This window comes from Galeopterus variegatus, unplaced genomic scaffold (assembly GCF_000696425.1).
Source record: "Galeopterus variegatus unplaced genomic scaffold, G_variegatus-3.0.2 Scaffold1117, whole genome shotgun sequence".
In the NCBI taxonomy this organism is placed as follows: domain Eukaryota; kingdom Metazoa; phylum Chordata; class Mammalia; order Dermoptera; family Cynocephalidae; genus Galeopterus; species Galeopterus variegatus.
In genome coordinates, this window is record NW_007727228.1 from 418,973 (window position 1) to 445,391 (window position 26,419).

Below are 26,419 nucleotides of genomic sequence, written 5' to 3' on the forward strand. Positions count from 1 at the left end.
GAGGTGGGGGACCAAAAAACCTAATGAAATGTCCCCAACATTTCAGCAGAAGTTTGAAGTCCTGCATTAGAGTCCATGATTGTGTTGTCATACAACAAGACATACAGAGCATCACAGCCTGTCTTCACTGTGCAGAAGTCCAAGTCACTCATTTAGTGCAAAGGCACTTAACTTCTGTTTTCTTGTTTCTTAAAAACAAAAACAAGAAAAATTACTTCCACTACCCTGTTCTTTTTCTCCAAAAGAAGAAAGAGAATCCCAGCCCCAGGGTGTCTGCCAGTCCTTCGGTGGTGGTCTGTCCTTGGGCTAAATACATCCTAAATGTCACTGCTCTAGTTCATGTCCTCCTTATTTTTTTCTAAGACTATTGCAATAGGTCATTTGTTTTCCCTGTTTTCATTTTGCCCCCTTACCTCTATCTATTCTTTAAACTGCTCCATATAAACTATAATATAAAATGAAAAGCTGAACATGTCTTTCTCTTGTTTAAATCTCTTCAGTTGTTCTTCATTGTTTATAGAATAATGCCAAGACCAAATAACTTAGTGTGCCATGTAAGGCTCCTTTATAAGACTTAATCGCTGGCTTCCCTTTTTTTTGTTATTACCTGCTTATTTTTGCTTTGGTAATGCTGAACTATGCCTTTTTCCTTATGCACTCCAAGGACTGTAACCTTTCTCTAAGAAAAAAAAAAAAAGAAAAAGAAAAAGAAAAATCTTGGTAGAATACCCTTTTCATGTTTTTTGCTTGGACAGTACTTTAAAACTCAATAGGAAATTCAAGAATGTAGTAAAAATTTCAGGTAATTCAGGAAGGCTTAAGGAAGAAAGTAAATTTATCTTGGGATAGCTATTGTTAATATATTGGTTTATAGCTACATATAGTGAAATAATAAGTATACACGTACATAATGTGTGTATAATGAATATAGATACACATAGAGGTTGAGTATCCCTAATTTGAAATCCCGAAATCCAGAATGCTTCAAAATTCAAAACTTCTTGAGCACTGACATGATGCTTAAAAGAAATACTTATTGGAGCTTTGGACCATTTCAGATTGCAGATTTTTGGACTAGGGATGCTTAACTGGTAAATATAATGCAAATATTCCAAAATTCAAAAAAACCTGAAATCTGAAGCACTTCTGGTCCCAAGACTTTCAGATAAGGGATACTTGACCTATACTATTGATGCATCATAGTATGTGTGTATATATTCATTGAACTAGTTCCTTACTATTGGACATTTACATTTGTTGCTAAATGTTTACCATTAAATGATGCTTAATAAAGATCTCTACCTGTTATCATTTTGTTCATCTGTCTACTTATTTCGTAGGGTAAATTCTTAGCAGTGGAATCACAATGTTTATAGCAATTCTCGCTTTTAAACAGTTTATGAGTACTGCAGATTGCCTTCCAGAATGATTTTGATAGGTACCATATTGACAGGCAGGCAGGAAGAGAGTGCCCAGATAGAAATGGTAAGGGTGAAGGAATGAAGATGGCAGTGTGTGGTTTGCTTGAGAACACATTAAAGTATTTGAGTTGCCTTGGGACAGATAATGCTTTTTGAAGATGAATGGAAAAGGAATAATTTTTATGTAAGGAGTAATAAAGTTTAGAGGTGAAGTAGAGGTGAGTGAGATAAATTGGAATCTGAAGAGAATGGAGGTAAAGAGATCACTCAGGACATCCTAATTTTCTGTGTGAGGTAATGAAGGCCTAAAGTAGACAAGGTAATCAGTTGTGGGTAATAACTATCTGCAAGTAGAATTCATAGGATATGTCAACAATCAGTTGAATTGGAACTGGAACTCATTCCATGGTACCTCAGTAAGGAGGAGCAAGGTCATGTGCTAAGAGTTGGTGAGGGCGTAACTATGGAGGTTTGGCCTTGCCACTATGGAAGGATGTCACAGGAAATTGGAGTGGGTTAACCAGGAGATTGCTGAGCAACAGTTTTATGATTTTCTCCAGAGAGTTTCAGCACTCAGAATTGCGAGTGAAGAGTGCCAAAAGTGGATATCATTCAAATTGGGTGATGGAGAAGGGTGGGAATGGAAAGGAAAGTCAAAGGATATGGTGATTCTGAGTGCATTATTGAAATGATTAACTGATGGTGAAGTCCAAGTTAGGTAGGGAAATGAGAGAAAGCCATACGAGGGATAATAGACTGAGTTAGAAGTTTTACATTTTTTCCTTTTAGTTTTTTTTACTGCCCTTTCTCAGTTTTGATTAGTGTTAGTTATAGCTAAAATAAATATGTAACATACGTTTATTACTTTATACTTTACAAAGATCTTTCATCTGAGTGTTATATTCCTCATCTTACAGATGAGGGAACTGAGCTCCAGAGAAGTGGCTTGCTCAAGTTTATCCATTAAATATTGGAACTGAAATTTGAACCTCATGTAAACTGACATTCAAGATTTGTTCTTTGTCTGTTTGCCTGTTTGATTATTTGATTATTAGTAACAGAGTTGCTAATAAGTTCAATATGCATTTTCTCAAGTGATAGAATTGAAGTAAAAATACAGGGAAAGATTTAGAAACTGCATCTGATGCTGTATCTTTATTGTTTTTTTTTTTTTTTTTTTTTTTTTAAAGATGACCGGTAAGGGGATCTTAACCCTTGACTTGGTGTTGTCAGCACCACGCTCACCCAGTGAGCTAACCGGCCATCCCTATATGGGATCTGAACCCATGGCTTTGGTGTTATCAGCACCACACTCTCCCGAGTGAGCCACTGGTCGGCCCTGTATCTTTATTGTTAAACTTAACTTTAGTTATAGTAAAATATCATATGTTGCAGTAAAATATTATATGTCACATTATGTTTGAGTTTTATTCTTCTATTTGTGTTTATGAATTTGATTTGGTCTTAGTTGGAGAAGTATATAAGCATAAGGAATTTATTTACATTTAGATTTATGCTTAGTACAAATTAAATTACCTTATACTTAAAATAATTTATAGTAACACTAATGGTCCATGAAGTCTTTCTTTAACTTTAGAAGGAGTTTTACAGTTTTCACATTTCAGAGATCCTATTCTAGTTGAGGAAATGGGAGTGCAAAGAGATTATGTGATGTGTCCAAAGTCACATAGCTAATTAGTCACATATTGTGGACCAGGCAAACAAAACCTCCCAGTGAAACAGGGTACTGTTTTCACTACGTCATGCTGCCAACCAGATAAAACTAAGTTGCCTAGTGTGAAAAGTGGACCTAAACAATTATTTTATGCTTGACTGTCTTGTTTCAGACTTTTGTTTCTTTGTTCCTTGTTTCTCCTTTCCTTTTCATATTACTTTTCCTTCCGTTGTTCTCCTTGGTCTCCCTTCTAGTCCTGTCTTATTCCACTCTCTGTTTTAAAAAAATGTTCTCTGGTTGTAAAAAATCATAATTTTAGAAAATTTGGAAAAACACAGAAAATATTAAAGATAAAATTAATATGTCTTGCATTCCCACTACCCAAATATATTCCTACCTAATAACAGTGGTTAGCACTGCTAATGTTTTAAGTATTTCCTTCTACTTTCTTTTTTTTTTCCGGCAGCTGCCAGTTTGGGGATCCAAACCCTTGACCTTGGTGTTAGCAACACCACACTCTAACCGACTAAGCTAACTGGCCAGTCCTCTCAGTCTTTTTTCTAATGCGTATATTTTGAACATAGTTGGCATCATATTGCATGCCTTTTACTGTTTTGAATTTTTCACTTATGATTATCACTACTTTCTCATAAGTAGTTCTGTAATATTTTATCTCATGGAGAAACATTTGGGCTGTTTATGCTCTTTCTGTCTTAGAATCAGCATTTGTATCTTCTGTGTGTATATCTAGGCATTTTTGCAGTTATTCATTTTTTTAAAAAGGAAGGAATTTTACTCTTCTCATAACATGATTTTTTAAAACTACATTGTATACAAAAGAAAGAAAATGAATGTTCCTACCCATCTCCTACCTTCCTCAGAGATATCTCGTGTTAAATTTTTCTAGATTTTAAAATTCATAGGCACATTTTATACTTCTTTTTTATAGGCTGAGTTTTTTCACTTAATTGTATTTCTTGGGAATGTTGCCTTACCCATATGTAATCAGCTTAATTATTTTCAGCGCTTTTCCTATTCCAGGTCTTGCGTCTGTCTCCCTTTGCTCCTCTCCCAAAATTAGCCCCCTTGCCCCCATCTCTGTTTTTCTCTCTGCAAGTGCACTCTCTTTGCACTCTCCCCACCCTAATGTTTCTGTCTCTCTCACTTTCTCTTCAGGTTTCTCCAGGATTTATTAATAATTTTTATTTTTACTAGGTAACCTTCATGTCATTCTGGTCTTCTGTATGTTTCCTCTCAGAATTTCCTTTATGATCAGTACTTTTCATCTAACAAGTTTTTCTAAAATGTTAATCCTGTTGAAAAGGAACACATTTGTGTTTTTCTTTCTTCCATGTCACACTTGTTTAATTTTCATTTTCCCTCTTATTTTACTGTTGCAGTAATAACAGAAGAATGATTCCCACTACTATTGTAATTCTCCAAACCAAACTATGTGAAATATCTTTTGCTGCAGTTCCTTCCTTAACATAGAAACAACCTCTAACTCTACCTCTGGATACAGTTAACTGGATTCAGGTGTGGCTCCTAGAAGCAATATATTTTGACAGTAATAGGTTTGATTATTTTCTCCCTTTCTAAGTGTTCCCATGTTCTCCCTGCCATTTTTCAATGTTTTAAAAGTGCTGTTATCAACTCCAAATGTAATAATTTTCTTTATACTTACTACTGATGAACTAAAAGGCAGATTGTCTTGCATTTCAATGTATCTTGCAGCATTGAAAAATCAAGTTCTAGCCACGTGACTAGGACAATAAGTCAGAGAAAAGCAACCTGTGGTTTGGACTCCTTGTGATTTATTGACTCTCCTAATTAGATTTCTTTATTATTCTTGCAGTGGCCTCCTACATAATTTTCAGATGTCCATCTTCTGTGTTTCTTCCAGTGTGGTCCACTCTAGCATACTTTCACGTGGGAGCTTATATGTACGACATACCCATCCCAAAGGAAGGAGCCTGTTCTCCGTATCTCAGATTGAGAGACTTCTGTATTTGTCTTTCACATATGCCCGAAATGCCCTTCTTGAAGTGACCTAAGAAAAAGGTTTTGAGCCATAGTTCTATATTTCTGATTTCGTACTGAGAATTGTGTTGTATCTTGCCCCAAGTTCTTGGTGGGCTCAGTTCTCTGTATACCTTTTTTTGGTGTTAACAGCCCAGTGTAGTACACATGTGACATCTAACAGTACAGATACCTACCCACTCTCTGAGATGGGTTGCCTGCACTTAAGCAATCTAGGAAAGCAAAGTGTAAGTTACCATTATAGTTACCTACCAGTAAGGAACATTCTGAGCTATTGTGATTCAGTTACAGAAAACACAGCAAAGCCCAAATCTACTACTGTATCTCTTATACATACTTTCCTCCCTCCCTTCCTTTCTTCCTTCTCCTTTCCTCTCCCTTCCTTTCCTTTTTTTTTTTCATAAAAAGCACATAACATAAAATTTACCATCTTAACTATTTTTAAGTGTACATCAGTAGTGTTAACTATATGTACAGATCTTGTTATGCAACAGATTTCTAGCACTCTTTGATTTGCAAAACTAAAACAATATACCCATTGAGGAACAACTCCTTTTTCCACCAGCCCCTAGAAATCACCATTCTGCTTTCTGTTTCTAAAAGTCTGATTGCTTTAAGTACTTCATATAAGTGGAATAATGCAGTATTTGTCCTTTAAGACTGCCTTATTTCACTAGCATAATGTCCTCAAGGTTTACCCATGTGGTAGCATATGATAGGATTTCCTTTTTCTAAGGTTGAATAACATTTCACTGTATGTATATATCACCTTTTCTTTAGCCATTCATTCCTGGATGGACATTTAGATTGCTTCTATCTATTGTGACTATTGTGAATAGTGCTGCAATGAACATGGGTGTGCAAATATCTCTCTGAGATCCTGTTTTCAATTCTTTTGGATGTATACCCAAAAGTAGGATTTCTGGGTCATAGATAATTCTATTTTTAATCCTTTGAACCTGCATATTTTCCATACTGGCTGCATCATTTTACATCCTCACCAACAGTGTGCAAGGTTCCCAATTTCTCTGCATTCTTCCTAACTCTTGTTATTTTCTTTTCTTTATTTTTTTGTTTGATAGTGGGCATCCTGACGGGTGTGAGCTGATGTCTTGCTGTGGTTTTGATTTATATTTCCTTGATAATTACTGTTGTTGAGTATGTTTTCATATGCTTGTCCATTTGTATATCTTCTCTGGAGAAACGTCTATATTCAAGTCCTTTGCCCCTTTTAAAATTAGATTATTTGTTTTTCATTGTTGAGTTGTAGAAGTTCTTTTTAAAATTATTTTTTAATTGACAGATAAAAATTGTATATATTTATGGTGTACAACATGATGTTTTGATATAAGTATACATTGTGGAATGGCTGAATCAAGTTAATTATAAGTTCATTATATATTCTGCATATTAGTCCCTTATCAGATACATGGAAAATATCATACTGTTTCCCGTTCCTTTTCATTCTGTTGATTGTTGCCTTTTGCTACACAGACGCTTTTCAGTTTGATGTAGTCTCATTTGTCTATTCTTGGTTTTGTTGCTTGTGCTTTTGGTGTCATTTCCAAGAAAGCATTGCCAAATCCAGTGTCATGAAGATTTTTCCCTTTATTTTCCTCTAGAAGTTTCATAGTTTCAGGTCTTTAATCCATTTTGAGTTAATTTAAGTATATGGTGTAAGGTAAAGATCCACCTTTATTCTTTTGCATTTGGATACCCAGTTCTTCCAAAACCATTTATTGAATAGACTGTCCTTTCCCTATTATGTAGCCTTGGCATACTTGTCAGATATCATTCAACCATATGTGTGAAGGTTAATTTCTGGATCCTCTATTCTGTTTCATTGGTTTGTATGCCTGCCTTTATGCCAGTACTGTACTGTTTTGATTAATGTAGCTTTTTGATCTTTTGAAATCAGCAACAGTGAGGCCTCTAGTTACGTTTTTCTTTGTCAAGATTGTTTGGCTATTAGGTTTCTTTGAGATTCAATATGAATTTTATATGCTATTTTCTGTTTCTGTAAAAAATGGCATTGAGACTTTGATAGGGATTGCATTGAATCTGTAGATCACTTTCTTTTTAAGATTGGCATCTTAACAATATTAAGTCTTCCAGTCTATGAATATGGGATGTGTTCCCATGTATTGGTATCTTCTTTAATTTCTTTCAGCAATGTTTTTTAGTTTTCAGCATGCAAATCTTTCATCTCTTGGGTTAAGTTTATTCCTAAGGATTTTATGCATTTTGATGATCCTGTAAATGAAATTATTTTCTTAATTTTCTTTTTGGTTTGTTCATTGTTAGTGTGTGGAAATGCTACTGATTTTTGTGTGTTTTGTACCCTTCAACTTTGCCTCATTCATTCATTCATTCTAACTCTGTGTGTGTGTGTGTCTGTTTGTCCGTGTGTGTGTGTGTCCGTTTGTCCGTGTGTGTGTGTGTCCCCGTGTGGAATATTTAGAGTTTTCTACATATAAGATTATGTCATCTGTGAACAGATCACTTTACTTCATTTCCAGTTTGGATGTCTTTTCTTTCTTCCTTTTTTTTCTTTTCCTTCCCAATTGCTCTGGCTAAAACTTCCAGTGCTGTGTTTAATAGAAGTGGTGAGAGGGGCATCCTTACCTTGTTTATGATCTTGGAAAGGTTTTTACTTTTCACTATTGAGTATGATGTTAACTATGGGCTTTTCCTATATGGCCTTTATGATATTGAGGTTAAATCCCACCGGTCATGGTTTGTAATCATTTTAATATGTTATCGAATTTGGTTTGCTAGTATTTTGTCGAAGATTTTTGCATGAACATTCATCAGGGATATTAGTCTGTAGTTTCTTGTGGTGTCTTTGTCTCAGTTTGGTATGAGTGTAATAGCCTCATAAAATGAGTTTGGAAATGTTCCTTTCTCTTCAACTTTTTTGAAAAGTCTGAAAAGGATTGGTATAAATTCTTTTAACTGGTAAAATTCTGTAGACCATCTGGTCCTGGGCTTTTGATTGTTGGGAGGGTTTTGATTACTGATTCAATCTCCTTACTGGTTATAAGTCTGTTCAGATATTTTGCTTTTTGCTGCATCTTATAAATTTTGGTGTGTTGTGTTTTTGTTTTTATTCGTCTTGATATTTTCTGTTTCTCTTCTGATTTTTTTATTTGACCCATTGGTTTAAGAGTCTGTTTAATTTGGGCTGGCCAGTTAGCTCAGTTGGTTAGAACATGGTGTTGTAACACCAAGGTTAAGGGTTTGGATACCCATACTGGCCAGCCACCAAAAAAAACTTTGTTTAATTTTCCACATATTTGTGAATTTTCCAATTTTTCTTTTTCTCCCAATTTCTAGTTTCATTTCATTGTGGTTGGAAAAGATACTTGGTATGATTTCAGTCTTCTTAAGTTTGTTAAGTCTTGTTTCGTGGCTAATATGTGATCTGTTCTGGAGAATGTTCTGTGTGCACTTGAAGAATGTGTATTCTGCTATTATCGAGTAAAGTGTTTTGCATATGTCTGTTAGGTCCGATTGTTCTATAGTGTTCAAGTTCTCTGTTACCTTATTGATCTTCTATCTGGTTGATCTGTCCATTATTGAAATTGGGCTATTGAATCTCCTACTATTGCATTACTGTTTATTTCTCCCTTCAATTCTGTCAATGTTTGCTTCATATATTTGGGTGATCTGTTGTTAAATGAATATAGATTTATAATTGTTATATCTTCCTGATGAATTGACCCTTTTATCATTATATAATATCCTTCTTTGTCTTTCGTGATGGTTTTTGAGTAAAAGTCTTTTATTTGATACACATATGGCTACCCCCCTCTGTTTTGGTTACCACTTGCAAGGGATGTTTTTTTCTATCCTTTCACTTTCACCCTATGTATATCCCTTTGTCTAAAGTGAGTCTTTCAAAGACAGCTTATAGTTCTGTTTTATTTTTTAAAATCTATTTAGCCAGTTTGTGTTTTTTGATTGGGGAATTTAATCCATTTACATTTAAATTACTGATAGAGGAGGACTTACTATTGCCATTTTGTTAATTGTTTTTTGTATGACTTTTTAGTTATTTTGTCCCTATTTTCCTCTTCTGCTGTCTTCGTATTTTTTTTAATGCTTTGATTCTCATCTTATTTTCTTTTGTGTGTAAACATTTCAGTTAATAACAATCTATTTAAAACTGATAATAGCTTAATTTCAATTGCATTAAAAAACTTTGCCTTTTTACATCTCCCCTTCACTTTGTTATCAGTGTCACAAGTTACATCTTTTTATATTTTGTAACCTTAATGTAGTTTTATGATTGTAGTCATTTTTATGCTTTCTTTTAAGCTCTATACCAGAATTAACAGTCTTAAGTGCACCACCATTACAGTATTACAGGATTCACTTCTGGTCTATAATGCTTCTGCTGAGAAATCCATGGATAATTTTACGTGAGCTCCTTTGTGTGGTGAATCACTTTTCTTTTGGGATTCTCTTTAACTTTTGACAGTTTGATTACAGTAGTTCCCCTTTATTTGGGGTTTCACTTTCCACAGTTTCAGTTACCTGCAGTCAACCAGAGCCTGGAAATATTAAATGGAAAATTCCAGAAATAAACAGTTCATAAATTTTAAATTGCATGCTCTTCTGAGTAGTGTGATAAAATCGTCTTATCCCACTCCATCCCACCTGGACCTTGAATCATCTTTTTGTCCAGCATTTTCATGCTGTATCTGTTACCTGTTTATTGGTCTGAGTAGACATCTCAGTTATCAGATTGACAGATTACCAGAAGGATGAGTAAAGTACAATAACATATTTTGAGAGAGCACATTCACACAACTTCTATTACAGTATATTGTTATAATTGTCTTATTATTATTATTGTTCATCTTTTACTGTGCCTAATTAATTATTATGGGTAGTACGTATAGGAAAGAACATAGTGAATGTAGGGTTTGGTACTATTCATAGTTCTAGGCATTCATTGGGGAGTCTTGGAAAATATTCCCCCATGGATAAGGGGGATACTACTGTAATAATGTGTCTAAGTGTGTAGGCTTATTTGGGTATATCTTAGTTGAATTCATTTGAGCTTCTTGAATTTGGATGTCCATTTCCTTTTTCACATTTGGAAAGTATTTGGCTACTTCTGCAAATAAGCTCTCTGCTCCTTTCTCACTCTCTTCTCTTTTTGGATCTTTCAGTGCATATATAGATCTGCTTGTTGGTATCCCATAAGCCATTTAAGCTTCACTTTTCTTCATTATTTCTATTTGTTCCTCTTACTTATTAATTTCAAATGACCTGTCTGGTTTGCTGATTCTTTATGCTGTTTGATTACGTCAGCTATTGAACCCCTCTTGTGAATTTTTCAAATCATTTATTCTTCAGCTCTAGAATTTCTGTTCTTTTTAGTTTCTTTTCTTAATTTCTCTCTTACTTTTTTTTGTTTTGTTTTATTCTTGTTTCTTTTAGTTTCTGTCTTTGTTGGTATTCTCATTTTACTCATGTGTTTTCCTGATTTTGTTTATTTGGTTATCTGTGTTTTCTTGTGCACTGAACTTTTTAAAGATTATTTTGAATTCTTTGATCTTCATTTCTTTAGGGTTGGTTTCTGAAATTTATTTTGTTGCTTTGATTAGGCCATATTTCCCTGCTTTTTCATTTGCCTTGCTGTTTTTTTGCTGTTTTTTGCTGTTTTGTGCATTTGATAAAACAGCCTTTACTCTCTCAGCCTTCACTGACTGGCTTTGTACAGGGTAGACCTTCACCAAACAGCCAGGTTAGAGATTCTTGGGGCTCCCTTACGCCTTTTATGGGGATATGTCTTCTCGACTTTTGCATGTAATTTCTCAGTTATGGAGATCGGCTGATTCCTCTTTCAAGAGCTTGTACTCTGTTGCACCCTCTGATGTCCGTCTTTGGTACTGCAGGTTTTCTGGTGATGAAAAAGCTGTTGAGTAGTCCTTTGTTCTCCTCAGTCCCTAAGTAACCAAAGTATGCTGTTTCTGTAAGCACCCTGAATCAGGAGTGACAAAACCTGGCCTTTGAACAGTCCACCTAAAAGCCAGAATGTTGGACGCATATTCCACTCTTTTCTTTTCCTCCCTAGGGAGAATCTGTGAACTAGGCTCTTCTTCCTGATCCTGCTGAGTTGTGCTGGCTTGGGGGAAGGGCTATTGGGGATTGTTATGAAATGGCTTTTCTGGCCCTTTTCAATGCAGCTGTTCTTGACTTTGAGCCTGTCTGGGGTACTGCAACTTTTTAATTGGTTTTTGGAGGTCTCACAAATGCTTTCTGCACTGTATATTGTTAAATTGGTGTTTGGGGGGGAACAAGTTTGAAGGCTACCATTTCTGCCATCTTGCTGATGTCGCTCCCTTTTACATACTTTTCTTATCTGGTAAAAGATCTCATTTCTCCCATTTTATGTTTTTCTTCTCATGGGTAACAGTTATGGACAAAGCTTTCCCTCCTTTCCTTACTCTTTTCTGTCGTTTTTCAACTGTACTGTACTTTTTATTTTTTTAATGAATTATATAGTTATATTGTCAGTGTTGGAAGGAAGGTATAGTTTCAGAAAGTATGAAGAGTCTTTTATATCCTGTCAGGAGAAGAGTGTGTAATGTCTTGATGGTTAAGAGCTTGAACTTTCGTTTCAAGTTCTTGTTTCCTAATTTGTAAAATAAGAGTAATAATAATAAGCCAAAATATACACTCCCTGAATTGTATCTGTTACTGCTACTCCCAGTGCTACTTGAGTCAGATATCACCTTTAACTGTAAAGTTAGCAGTTTTGTGTTAGCCATCACAAATAAATAGCACACTCAGCACCTCTCTTGATCACTTGGGCCAGGTGTAGAAACTTTTCTTTTAGGGACATTTTTTTCCTCAAGAAAAATGTAGCTCTTGATAGTATTTTTTTCAATAGCAGTGTATAGAGAAGGACAAAGAATGCAAGATATTATTTGTACCAGACATATCTGTTGGGGGAAAAACTTCAGATGAACTCCTTAAGCATTGGGGGATATGGAATGAGGGACAGAATATCTTACAGTCAAGATCACTGCCGGGGCTGGCCTGTGGCTCACTCGGGAGAGTGCTGATAACACCAAGGTCACGGGTTCGGATCCCATATAGGGATGGCCGGTTTGCTCGCTGGGTGAGTGTGGTGCTGACAACACCACGTCAAGGGTTAAGATCCCCTTACCGGTCATCTTTAAAAAAAAAAAAAATCACTGTCCCAAATAGGCTGTGTGTCCTTGGCTATTAATGAGCAGTAACATTTAATGAGCACTTATGTGCTAGGCAGGCACCATGCTAAATACAGGGATGATCTTTTTTAACACAGACACACCTTGTGAGATTATTACCATTATCTCTATTTTAAAGAGGAAGAAATAGGAATAAGTAACTTGTCCAAAGTCATGCAGCTAGTAAGTGATCTTTTCTGGCAATCTGACCCCACACCCTATACTCTTAATCACTGCAATATACTACCCTTGCAGTAACTACCATTTATGGAGTGCTCACCATTGGTCAGGTACTTTGCAAAGTGCTGCTTTTAGGTTCACCATCTAATTTAATCCTTCCAACCACTCTTAGAGAAAAAAATCTGAGGCTCAGACAGGTGAGGTAAATCACTTGTTCATTGATTCCTAAAGCTTCTCCTCTGTAAAGAGATGATTATGTCAAATGTTTTGGACCCTGACACACAGAAATAAATTCTGTGATTCGCCCCAGCAAAGTTGCATGCAAATACACCTAAAACAGATTTTCATGAAAGCAGCACTTAACATTAATGTACTTTCATACTATTCCATATAATTCAAAAATAAATGCTAGTTATGAACCACTAAGTTGATTTTATCACTTCCTACCGGGGTGTAACCTGCAGTTTCAGCCATTACTTTAGAGACTAAAGGTGGCTAAGGTTCTTCCAGCTTCAGTATTCTGTTTGCAATCCGAGACCAATTAGTATCTTAGAATACATATAATATAATCCTGTGACTGATGCATAATTTCTTGTATTATTACTAGCAAATGGATATCTAGTACCTGTTTTAAACACCTCTAATGTTCAGTCTTAGAATATTAGATGGACATGGTACAATCTGGAAAATACAGATTGAGATATATAATGTATATATTCATGTCGTAAGTTGAAAATGTCTTAGCAATAGATGAGACATAAGTGGTCTATTTGTACCAAAGGCCCTTTTGCAAAATTTGCGAATTGGCTGCAGACAAGACTTGCCAAAGGTGAAAGATTAGTGAATTTAGTGGTGGATTTAAGGGAGAGTGGGAGTATCTGAGTAAAACAAAAAAAATCACTTAAATTGAGGTATAAATTATTATGATGGGTGTTCAAAAACTTCATGGAGGGGCCGGCCCAGTGGCGCACTCGGTAGAGTGCGGTGCTTGGGAGCGCAGCGGCACTCCCGCCGAGGGTTCAGATCCCATATAGAGACCGGTCCGCTCACTGGTTGAGCGCGGTGCAGGCGCAACACTGAGGGTTGCGATCCCGTAGCCGGTCGCGGTACGGGTGCTACACGGAGGGTTGCGATCCCGTTACCGGTCACGAAAAAAGACAAAAAGGAAAAAAAAAAAACTTCATGGAAAGATTCGTATTGTTGTTCAATTCCATATTTCCACAAACTTTCTGAAATACCCTCATAAATTTTAAAAAACTCACTGTGTTTAGTGAAGTCAAATTTTAAGCAAAACAAAAGTTCTCATATTTAATTGTATGCATACTTAGATTATCCTAGAGAAATTGGATAGCAAATTGCATTTTAATACATAGTAGAAACTCTGCTATTCAGTTTTTGTAGATTTTTATAGCATTAGGCTATAGCTTAATAAAAATATAATTATACTTGCTTGTTAAAATACTCATGATTTGTAAACATTAAATGCATGTATTAATTTTAGGGTATAATTTTAAAAATATGCTACAAGATATCAGGGCAATATTAACCTATTGTTACCCTCCCCACTGCCCTCACTTTTGTTATTTTTCCTTTAGGTCGGATGGAGTACTGCTCGTGATTATTACACATTTTTATGGTCCCCTATGCCTGAACATTATGTAGAAGGATCAACAGTCAATTGTGTGCTAGCATTTCAAGGTAAGAACTGAAAATGGCAGAACATGATGAAACTAGATTTCTTATTGACATTAAAGATGTTATATTGCATTGTAATTATCTGTTTAGGCATGTCCAAGGTACCAAAGTTGAATTAATTAGTGTCTTTGTTTAGCAAAAGTCATAAGAATGTAAATATCTAATGTAGGCCATGTGATATTTTATGTAGACATTTAAAAGTTGTTTGTTATCTGAGTTTTCATTGAATAGAGTGGGTTTCTTTCTAGATCTATACTTTTGGTGATTTTTTTTTTTTCAAATGAGAAGATATTATTGATATTAGAATAAGGTAGCAAGTTAGAGGTGAAGAAAATAATCCAGGTGAAAACCACAAAGATGATTAACAGGATTTATAGAGTAGTTATATTAATTCTGTCATGTGAAAGTTCCTATAAAATGGATGTAAATGAGTAATATAAAATTCATTCTTAATTTCGCATTATAGACACATTTAAAAGATATTTTTAGGTAATTCTGACATATGCTGCAACATGGTTGAACCTTAAGGACATTATGCTAAGTCAAATAAGCCAGTCACAGAAAGACAAACGCTGTATGATTCTACTTATATGAGGCACTTAGAATAGGCACACTCAGAGACAGAAAGTAGAATGGTGGTTGCCAGGGACTTGGGGAAGGGAAGAATGGGGTATTTTTGTTTAATGAGTCTAGAGTTTCAGTTTTGCAAGATGAAAAGAGTTCTGGAGATGGATGGTGGTTATGGTTACACAACAATATAAATGTACTTGTACTCAATAACCCTAAATGTACTTGTATTCAATAACACTGATCTGTATACTTTAAAATGGTTTAGTAAATTTTATGTGTTTTTTTGCCACAGTAAAAAAAAAATTGAGAAAAATACTCTTGTTCAGAAATCTAGTACAGAATTTGCTGCAGAGAGATTTTGTATTACAGTTGTAGTGACTTTGGGTTGTATTAAAGCAAATTCTTAATTTTGTGTATGCCATGGGTTCTTTTTAATCTGGTGAAGTTTATAGACTCTGTCTCAGAATAATATTTTAGTGTATATAAAATAAAATGCATAGATTGCAAAGAAAACCAATTATATTGAAATAGTTATTAAAATATTGTAATAATAAATTTGTGGTATATTAATATATGTGCTTCAAAATCTGTGTGTTAACAAGATGTACTGGAAGATTTGGTAACTGCCATAGTTTCAAAGTAAGATAGCATTGAGATACCTGTAACAATTGTAACATGATATTAACATATAAATGATTACTGTTAGTGACAAAAATCACAAGTACTGGTAATACATGTGGCTTGTTGCTACATTAATAATAAAGAACATGCTAAAATTTTAGTAAGATGTTAGTAAAAATAACAATATTATTATTTTTTTTTCCTTTTTGTCTTTTTTCGTGTCCGGCAATGGATCGCAACCCTCAGTGTCGCGCCCGCACTGGACCTGGACCGGCAACGGGATCGCAACCCTCGGTGTTGCTCCCACACCTCGCTCAGCCAGTGAGCGGGAACCGGTCTGTATGTGGGATCCGAACCCTCGGCGGGAGCGCCACCGCGCTCCCAAGCGGCGCACTGTAGCAGTGCGCCACCAGGCCGGCCCAACAATATTATTTTTTAATTGAAGTTGATGGATAACCTGAATTCTTTTTATCCTTCAACCCTAGGTTAAACACCCCTGAGAAGGCTCTTTGCTCCTTAAGACTTTATTTACCTCTTTGTTTAAAAAAAAATTCTAGGACTTTATTACTTTCCTCTGGGACTGCTATTAATAGTTAAGGGTTTTTCTTCTGGGTTCCTCCTACCTTTGAGCATTTGGCTCTATTAAAATTTTTTTTATTCTAGCAGAAAGAAGTATACATCGTATCAATCATTACCTTAAAAAATGTGTTCAAGATTATAAGATGAATGATTAAAGTTTATTGTTTCATACATTTTAATGAAATTTTAAAATCTTGTAAGTCTTTAAAATCAAACCCCAAATCATCTCTCCCTTATCTGATCTGGTTTACTTTCTTCAAAATGTTGAAATTTAATTGAATTTTATGCCAACCAAACTAAAAGAAAGCATCTATAAAAAAAAAAACTAATGAAATATTCATTTAAGTAAATACTTAGCACACAATGCTTATTTAAGAAAAGAACCAATGAACCAAAGATGAAATTTGGGATAAACGTTACTAGTATTTATTTTAGAAAAATTGTTATAATGATACCCCTCCTTATGTTTTGGTCATTTTTTGTTATAGTTATTGAGAGAGGATTAGCCTGTTCTAAGTACAGCATAACTTGGAGCCTATGCATATAGCTTTAGTACAGTGCTTTCCATATTTGACTGTACTTAGGATAACTTGCGCGCTTCAAGACATTTAGATGTTTATGTCCCATCTTAGAGATTGTGATTTAATTGGTCTGGGTTGTGGCCTGGGTTTTGGAATTTTAAAAGATCAACAGGTGATTCTGATATGTAGAAGTTTGAGGACCACTGGCATATAGTAGGTAAGTTTTCAACTAATATTGTTAACATTATCTCATTGACATGGTCTTATGTAAATTAAAGTATGCTTCAATTGGTTAGGGTGTGTTGCTGATAACACCAGCGTTCAGGGTTTGATTCCTGTACCGGCAAGCAAAAAAAAAAAATGTGCTGCTTTATGTCAGGCAATATCTGACTTGGTTTTTGGTGACATATACAAAGGAGACTTTTAAAATAACTAGGTTCAGATTAATCAGCTTCAGATGGTTTAGTTTTTAAAAAATTAATAGACTATATTTTTGGAGCAGTTTTAGGTTTATAGGAAGAATTGAGCAAAAAGTATGCAGTTTCCTTATAACCCCTTACCCCACCCCTCCCTGGTTTCACTTACTTTTAACATCTTGCAGCAAATTTGTTACAATTGATGAACCAATATTTATACATTATATTTAGCTAAGTTCATGGTTTATATTAGGATTCACTCTTTGTGATGTGCTTTTTGTGGATTTTGACAAATGTGTAGACACATATCCACTGTTGCAGTATCATACAGAATAATAGTTTCAGTGCCCCCCAAATCACCTGTGCTCCCTCCACCTATTCATCTCTACTTCCGTGTCCCCATATTCCTGGCATCCACTGATGTTTTTACTGTCTTCATAGTTCTGCTCTTTACAAAATGTCATATGATTGGAATCGTATAGTATGTAGCCTTTTCAGATTGGCTTCTTTCATTTAGCAGTACACATCTAAAATTTCCCCATTTTTTTTTGTAACATAATAGCTCAAAAAAGAGGTGTTTTTTCTTGCTGATTAACATTCCATTGTATGAATGTATCACAGTTTGTTTATCCATTCATCTTCTGAAGGACATCTTGGTTGCTTCCAAGTTTTGGCAGTTATGAATAAACATAACTGTATGAATAAACATAACTGTATGAATGTTGCTGTAAACATTCTTGTGTAGGTTTTTGTGTAGATGTAAATTTTTAGCTCATTTGGGTAAATACCAAGGATTTTGATTACTGGATTGTATGGTAAGACTGTGTTTAATTTTATAAGAGAATTGTATGCTTAATTTTGTTTACAGACTGTCTTATACAGTGGCTGTACTGTTTTGCATTCCCACCAGCAGTGAATGAGAGTTCCTGTTGCTGTACATACTCGCCAGCATTTGGTGTTGTCAGTGTTGTGGATTTTGGTGGTCTGCATTTTAACAAAACTTTTTTATTTTATTATGAGTTTTGTATATGTTTGCTGTAAATATTAATTGGCAGTGTGACCGCATGGAGCTTGCATATACGAAAAATATTTCCTTATGTTCTATGTCAAAAACCAAATATTCAGGGGATAAAATTTGTAGTGTAATATGGGCAGAGATTTAGGTTCTCATAGATGTTTATGAGTAAAGAAATGTTATAAATTATTTATGTAGTTAATCTTTTAATACATAGCCTTTTTAGATAATCAGATTTAAGTATGTGTATTGGAAATGATTTTACCTTTAAAAGTATTTTCTTAAATGTTGTGGGTTTATTTTTAGTCATTTTTATTGTGATTGTTTTTTCTCTTAAGAAGTAACTTACTGAATTTGTTATGGTGACTAATGCATTTGTTTATTAGTGACTGGGGAAGTAGTTTAAAAGTGGTAAAAGAAAAGAAAGAGAAGAGCATCCAGTTTATTCTGTTTATGCTTTAAAAGTGTTTTTATGGGAGCTAAGCATAAATGCAGTAAGTTTTGCAAGTTTTTGAAAATTTATTAATATTAATTTTTATTTTGAATTTTGAAATCCATAAATAAAAGCTTCTGCCTGCTTAGAACTTTTTTGTTTGTTTGTTGCAGAAGGAAGTCAAGGTAGAGACACAGAAAACTTAGTCATAGAATATTAAAGCTAGAAGGGCTTTTAAGCACAATCTAAATCACTTCCCTCATTTCGTGGATGAATCACGAGAGTCCTAAAATGTAAAGCTCAAAACAACCAACAAAAAATACCTAAATGCAATTGTTTTTCTAAATAGATTCTTATTTTTATATTATAATTTTACTGAGTGCTAATGTCACAGGCTGTAAAATTTGACTCAGTTTGATTTTTACTTTTTCTTATGATTGCAGTTCTGAATAATTATATCTATCTCAATTGGTATTTGAACCATTTATTTTAGCAGCTTATTTTAGTGAGATTTTTGTTTTTTAAAGAAACAATACTTGAATATCTAGGTTGTAGAATTTCTAACATCATGATACCAGAGCTGATTGATCAGACTATATTTTTGTTTTCTATTTGAGCTTTTAAAATAAGTGGCCTTTTTTTTTTGCAGCTGGCCGGTACAGTGATCAAACCCTGGACCTTGGTGTTATCAGCACCACACCCTAACCAACTGAGCTCATCGGCCAGCCAAAATAATTTTAGATGTAAAGAAAACTTGGAAAAATAGTAACACAGAATTTCAATATACCCTTTGTCCAGCTTCCCATAATGTTAACATCTTGCATGCCCATAGGACATTTATTTAAAAAGCCAGGAATTTAACATTGGTGCAGTGCTATTGACTTTAGATTTCACTGGTATTTCCACTGATGTTCTTTTTTCTGTTCTCGGAATCGGTCTGAACCCCACATTGTTTTAGTTGTCTTAGTCTGTTAGTCTGTCCTTATCTTCATGACCTTTACTTTTTAAAAGAGTATTGTTTAGTTTTGTGGTTTTTTTGGTAGCATGTCTCTCATATTGGGTTTGTTTGATGTTTTCTCATGATTAGATTGTGGTTACACATTTTCAGGAATATTGCAATAGAAGTGATATATCTTTCTCAGTGCTTTGTGTCAGGGAGTACTTGATGTCCATATATCTTATTACTGGTGCTATTAATCTTGATCACTTGGTTAAGGTATTTAAAGTTGTCTGGGTTTTGCCACTGTAAATAAAGTTAGTATTTTTCCATTTGTAATTGATGAATATTATGCGGGAGCTATCTTGTTTCTCCTTAAATTTTCAGTCACTAATTTTAGTATCTCTCAATGTATCTTTTGTGCAGTAATTATGATTGCAATGTTTGCCTAATGATGCTCCTGACTTGTACCTTAATTAGTTGGAATTAGTGTTAGGAAGAGTTACACCCTTCTCCATGGACTCATTATTTTCTTCTATGAGATGAAGCCTATTTTTTTTTGTTGCCCAAACTATTCTGGCTTTGATCTTTGGGAGGTATTCAGGTGGGCTCCTGTATATTTTGACCCTACCCTCACCACTACCATGCCTTCCAATTCTTTTTTGAAGGCTTCTTCTTTGCTTTCAAGCACTACAACTACAAGAAGTTCTTGGCTTATCTTGTGTATTCTCTTCTCCTCTTCCCTGTTTCTAAGTAGAAAAGCCAGCTATGTTTTAAAGAATAAAATCAGATGAAGTAGGTATCATAATAATGAGTCTGAAAATTTCAAGACATGAAAGGCATAGTGATTACAGATTTTTGAGTAGATATTAATAGCATGTATGTATTCATCTTAGTATATTCATTTCACATTCATTCAGTTACTGAATATTTCATTTCTACAGATCATTTTGGGGGATTATAGAATTTATATATACACACACACGAACATAGACACACACACACATACATACATACACACATAAATAAATCTGCTCTCAGCATCTGCCCTCAGTGTTTTTGAGGTCTGATATAGGATGTAAAGTATGTACACAGTGAATAGTAATACAGAGTATGCTGTGGAGGTTTTTTTTGTTTTGTTTTGTTTTTAAATGTAAAAATTACTGTGTGAGTTTTGGAGAGGAAGTAAAGATTAATTTTGAGTTAGGATAATCTGGCAAAATTTTAAAGAGAGGGTAACAATTGAAGAAAGAAGGGAACAAGTATTGAATACCTGTTATTTGTCAGATAGTAGGCTAGATGGTATTAATACATTATCTGTAGATACTTGGGAATTCTGAGATAGATGGCTTCATATCTATTTTTTACAGATAAGAACCTGAAGCTCAGGGAGGTGTTAAGTAAATAATAGCTGTAGAGCTGGAATTCCCAAATAGATCTGTGTGGTTCCAAAGCTTATTTTTGTTGCACTGCACCAGTGGACCTCACCTTTTTTTCTGCCTTTACCCAGTTCACATGTACAGCATATTTCTTTAGTTAATATCTCCCTTTTGCATGTAATGAAAGTCAAGTTGGAGGGAAGATTTCTTTAAATACTCCCATCCCTATCCCCAATCCTCAGATTTTTGTACTGGTTCTTCCCTTCCTTCTCCTCTAGTCTCCTCGGTATTTGTGTGGGATTGCTTCTAGGAATTCCCGTGGATACCAAAATCCGATGATGTTCAAGTCCCTGATATAAAATGGCGTAGCATATTTGTGTGTAACTTATACACATCCTTCTGTATATGTAAAGCCATCTCTAGATGACTTAAAATATCTAATACAATGTGAATGTTATATAAGTATTTCTTATACTGAATTGCTTAGGGAATAATGACAAGAAAACTACACGTTTGGTATAGATGAGATTTTTTTTTCAACTACATATTTTCAATCCTTGGTTGGTTGAATCCATGGATGTGGAACCCATGGTTATGGAGAGCCGACTGTACATACTTACCTCTCCCAGATGAGTTGGTATTGCCCTAGTGAAAAAATGAGGAAGGAATATTCTAGCAGTATAAGCTTAGGTCTAAGAGAAAAAAAATTTAGGTATGTTTGAAGATGAAGAAAGAGTCTAGATTTCATAATTTGTGAAAGATAGGAGGAAAGACATATCTCAGATATGTGTTAAGAACAGTGTGAGGAATGAGAGAGAGCAAGTATTGTTAAATTGAAACATGAAGTTTAATAATTATTTTTTCATTTGACAACTTCTTAGGATATTATCTTCCAAATGATGATGGAGAATTTTATCAGTTCTGTTATGTCACCCATAAGGGTGAAATTCGTGGAGCAAGTACACCTTTCCAGTTTCGAGCTTCTTCTCCAGTTGAAGAGTTGCTTACTATGGAAGATGAAGGAAATTCTGACATGTTGGTGGTGACCACAAAAGCTGGCCTTCTTGAGGTTGGTATCAACAGTGAGATAATGATTCATTGATAATTTTAGGTATAGAGTTCATGTTGATTGGCATTTTAAGAATTTTAGGTCATGCAGGACTATGCACAAAAATCAAATGCTCTTTAATAACTGAAATAATAAACCTAGATTGTCTTTTTTGAAATACTTAAAAAAAATCTTTTGGTCATAATTATGTTATTGGTTCTACTGTCGCAGGGACTTTCCCCAGGGCTCACTAGTATTTTGTGTATAGTAGGTAATGCAGTAATACTTATTGAGAGAATTTAGACCTAAAACATTTCTTATGTTCCCTTGCCCTAACCTTTTTTCTGGTGGCCTAATCCGTTGACTGTAGAATAGTATAGATTTGGGGGATGAAGTTGGTTGGGAGAGTGATGTAAAACAATAAATCTAACTGTAATTGGATGTGAACTTTATTTAACTACATCACGAGCTTGCTCTTTCTCAAGTGTGGCTGTGAATAAAGGAAGCATCCTAATTCTTAATTTAGGTTGAGCATTTTTAGAAACATTCCTTTCTTTTCTTTTTTTTTTTTCCTTTTTGTCTTTTTTACTGACTGGTAATGGGATCGCAACCCTCGGTGTTGCGCCCGCACTGCGCTCAGCCAGTGAGCCGGAACCGGTCTCCACATGGGATCCGAACCCTCAGCAGGAGCGCCGCCGCGCTCCCAAGCGGCGCACTCTCCAGTGCACCACCGGGCTGGCCCAGAAACATTCTTTTCTTTATTCATCTGGTCAAATGAATAAACCTAGATTAACCATAATTTCGGAACCCTCAGCAGGAGCGCCGCCGCGCTCCCAAGCGGCGCACTCTCCAGTGCACCACTGGGCTGGCCCAGAAACATTCTTTTCTTTATTCATCTGGTCAAATGAATAAACCTAGATTAACCATAATTTCGAAAGAAAAGGTGAAAATCTTTGTACTATTTTTTTCTTTAATTGAATATTATGGAGTCATGGCATTTGGCTCCACTATAAATTTACTGTGTAGATGGTCTAATAGTATTTTATGTCTTAATTTTTAGTGGTCATTGAAAGAGAGAATACAACAGCATTCTTTTCTCATTTCACGATCCCAATATCTTTAACTTATACCTAAAAAAAAAAAAAAACTAGAATATTATATTTGAGTTATTGTGATTAATTGTATATAGTCCTCTCTATTGTAATAATAAGAAAAATAGCTTTTTAAATTGGTTCAGTGTACATTTTTGGTTAATTTACACACATATTTTGTCTGTTGCAGGTCATTCCTTTTTCTTTATAGTCAGATGGATTTTCTTAAACACATAAATATTTTATGCCTCTGATTTTACGTTAATTACTTTCACGAAGTAAGACTAGAGAAAAAAAAGACAAGAGGTTATAGATACAATTCTTTTATTACACAAACTAGAAGTTTAGAAGGAACCAATTGTTTTTTATTGTGAATTCTCCCATGTCTTTCCTTCCCCTTTCCAGAAATTCCTCTCTTATCTTAAATACAGAAATGTAACTTTTATAGGGTGACTCAAACATTTTGTGGTGACAACTGCCTGATGATCAAGGTTTTTAGCCTGGTATTTGAATACTAGTCAAAGATGCTGAAACAAGCCCAACTCTTAAGAAGAATGCAGTTAGTATTTACATTGCAGATTTTTGAATACTTGTTAGACCACCCCGATTTCAGGGCTTTTAACAGAAAAATGATGAGCATTTTGGCATCCACATCTCTCTCGTGCTTTTCCCTCCAAGTAAATTCGGACATAGAACAGTCTATTTCACTTTTACCTATTCCACAAGGAGTACTTTATAAAGAAAATGTAAATTGCTCTCTTAGTAAATATTTCTGAGATAAGATGTTTTTATTTTCTGACCAAGTTTTTGGTATCTTTTAAATATCCACATTTATTAAAATCTTTAATGATTTTATCTAAAACTGCACAAAATTAGTACTAATGTGAGACATTATCTGGGGCCCTGTTGACATTAAAAGTGATTAATGAAACAGTCTTGCAGTACATGAACTTTGATTGGATAGTAGATTTATAAAAAGATATTTTGGGGATAGTGGGGAATATCTGACTATGGATGATCTATTGGGTGACATAAAATTATTCTTAATTTTCTTAGCTACAGTAACAGTAGTGGTTGAAAAGGAGACTGTCCTTATTAGGAGTTGCTTGCTCTGAAGTACTTACGGGTGAAATGTCTGCAATTTCATTTCAGATTGTTTAGCAAGGAAAAAAATGGTATAAATAAACTTAAGTAAAGTATATAAAGGGTGATAAGGTAAACATGGCAAAATATCAGTAATTAGTGAATTTAGGTGATGGGTGTGTGGGTATTCATTGTAAAATTTTAACTATTTTGTATGTTTGAAATACTTCAAAATACAATATTAGGGCAGATCTTAGACTTAAATGCATTATCTAATTTAAATTCTTTAAAAAATAATTTCTACTTTCTTTAGTAAACTCTTCAGAAAGTATGTGTGAATTAAATAAATCACTGGGAAAAAGTAGTTCTTTTATAATGTTTCCATTGCCCTATGTCTAGATGTATCTTCATTTTTAAGCTGCCAGAAAGTTTTGAGGCAAATTTAATGCTGAATTGATAATGATATAAACCTTTGTGGTTAATATACTTGATTGGTCCTAATTTTCTATTAACTAATTTATTGACTGTCTTTTATTGCAATATACCTCATCATTTAAAAAAATTACGTAAGGCAGAAAAAGAAGTTCATTGATTAAATAAACTTTTCCTTTTTGAGAGTTTTTACTCTTGGCATTTTCATTTGGTTTGTTGGAGCAGGTAGAAGGGTTATTCTAAAAGTTTTCTACTATTCAACTTTCATAAGAGCCATTTTAAAGTTTAATCAGTTTGATTCCGTGATTCTATGACCCTGGAAAACTAATTTAGGGTGTATTGCGGAAAAAGCATTTTATTTTACTAGCTAAATGTATGGTGCCTCCTTTGCAAAGTCTTCCCTCTGAATCTCCCTTTTTCCATGGTTAGCATCAAGGACTTTATGCTGTAAGAGAAATATTACCATTTTATTTACTACTATTTTAGGTCCCTTAATTTAGTAATTTTTTAGAATGTTGGAGTTTAGATTTTCCTGAACTGAGTAACTGTTAGTATTCTCATAAGAATTAATTATATTGTTAACGTATTGTTATAGTCTGCATTTTTGTCCTAAAATTTGCATTTTTACTTATGAAAATTGTTTTAATTTAGCCAAGTCAGAGCCATTGTATATATTGAAACTGTTTATTTCTTGGTAACTTATTTAAAGAACCAGAACTTTGAGTAGTGAGTCTATAGATGAAGGCCTTATGTAACACATAAGTAACTTCTAAATAGACTCAAAGGTTTGCATTCAAGAAGAGGTACAAATTTTCCTCTTGAAATATCTGATTACTAATGGGAATAAGAAAGCCCCATAATTAATTAACTTGTGAAACCTAATGTCATATTTTTAGTACTGATTTGAAAAGTGATTAGCTGGTAGCTTCATAATTAAATTTCACTCATTTCACCTTTTTAAAATATTTTCCCTTTTGCCTAACCAAAAGAAGGTTTAAATTTATGATTCATGAATTTTTCTAACTGAAGGCTAAAAAAGAGGCTGATTGATATGAAGTAGGTAGAATGTAAAAGTTCTTTCAGTGACTTTCTTCATTATATTTTTGAAATTGAAAACTAAATTTGTAGTAACATATTTTAGGATTAAGAAAAAAAACAATTTATTTGAGTTTTTTGTTTTACAGTTAAAAATTGAGAAAACCATGAAAGAAAAAGAAGAGCTGTTAAAGTTAATTGCCATTCTGGAGAAAGAAACAGCTCAACTTCGAGAGCAAGTTGGAAGAATGGAAAGAGAACTTAACCATGAGAAAGAGAGATGTGACCAACTGCAAGCAGAGCAAAAGGTTGGTTGTGTATTATGTAAGTGATAGGAGTTGACAGTATGTTGCCTGAAACCCACCTTTTTCAGGAACTGAACCAATTAAAGTGAGCGAAAATTAGTATTGAAAAAAGTAGCATTTAGTTAGACATTTATTCAAGAACAGGTCAGTTCCTATTAACCTTCTGCCACTGCTACTTTTATGTTGTAAGATGGTTAAAATACTTTTAAACTTTGGTACCAAGCTTGATGAGGCAGTCCCTGATAACTATTTCCAAATGTTTTATATCTAATTGTAGAAATACTTGGTAGATTTTTGGAGGGTTTGAAAATACAATTAGACATGATAAAACATAAAATAAAGAAATTAAGACTGAGGTTGACTAAGTGGTAGACTGAGGCCAGGGGATTAATGAAGCAAAACTTGTAGGAGATTGTGAGCCTTGGTGCCCAGAAGAAGTTTTAGCAGAAGTTTTTATGGCAACTCTTAAATCTTGATAACACTCAGTAATCTTGAAGGAGACTACTTCTCTGTTGATACTCTCGCATTGGGGCGTGTTCTTTGGGAAGTACTTGAAAATGATTTTTTAATGATTCACTATATTACAGGAAATAGTGATTAAAACAAACCCAGAATGGTACTTGGTGCATAGTAGGTTTTCCCTAAATGTAAGTAGCTATTTCTGTTTTACTATTTTTCATAATGATGTACTGGAAAATCTTAATTAAGGAAGGA

At 34.3% G+C, this 26,419-nt stretch overlaps 1 protein-coding gene across 1 annotated transcript in view; it reads left to right on the forward strand.

Moving 5' to 3' along the window:
• LOC103592262 (tax1-binding protein 1) overlaps window positions 1-25,708 on the forward strand; it is a gene marked incomplete at its 3' end in the record, with an annotated part of 35,968 nt that extends 10,260 nt beyond the window's left edge. The window contains exons 3-5 of the mRNA XM_008574909.1: window positions 14,141-14,243; window positions 21,593-21,780; window positions 25,550-25,708. Of these exons, the coding sequence (XP_008573131.1) occupies window positions 14,141-14,243; window positions 21,593-21,780; window positions 25,550-25,708 (450 nt within the window). The remainder of the gene's footprint in view (window positions 1-14,140; window positions 14,244-21,592; window positions 21,781-25,549) is intronic.
• Window positions 25,709-26,419: the final 711 nt, after the last annotated feature.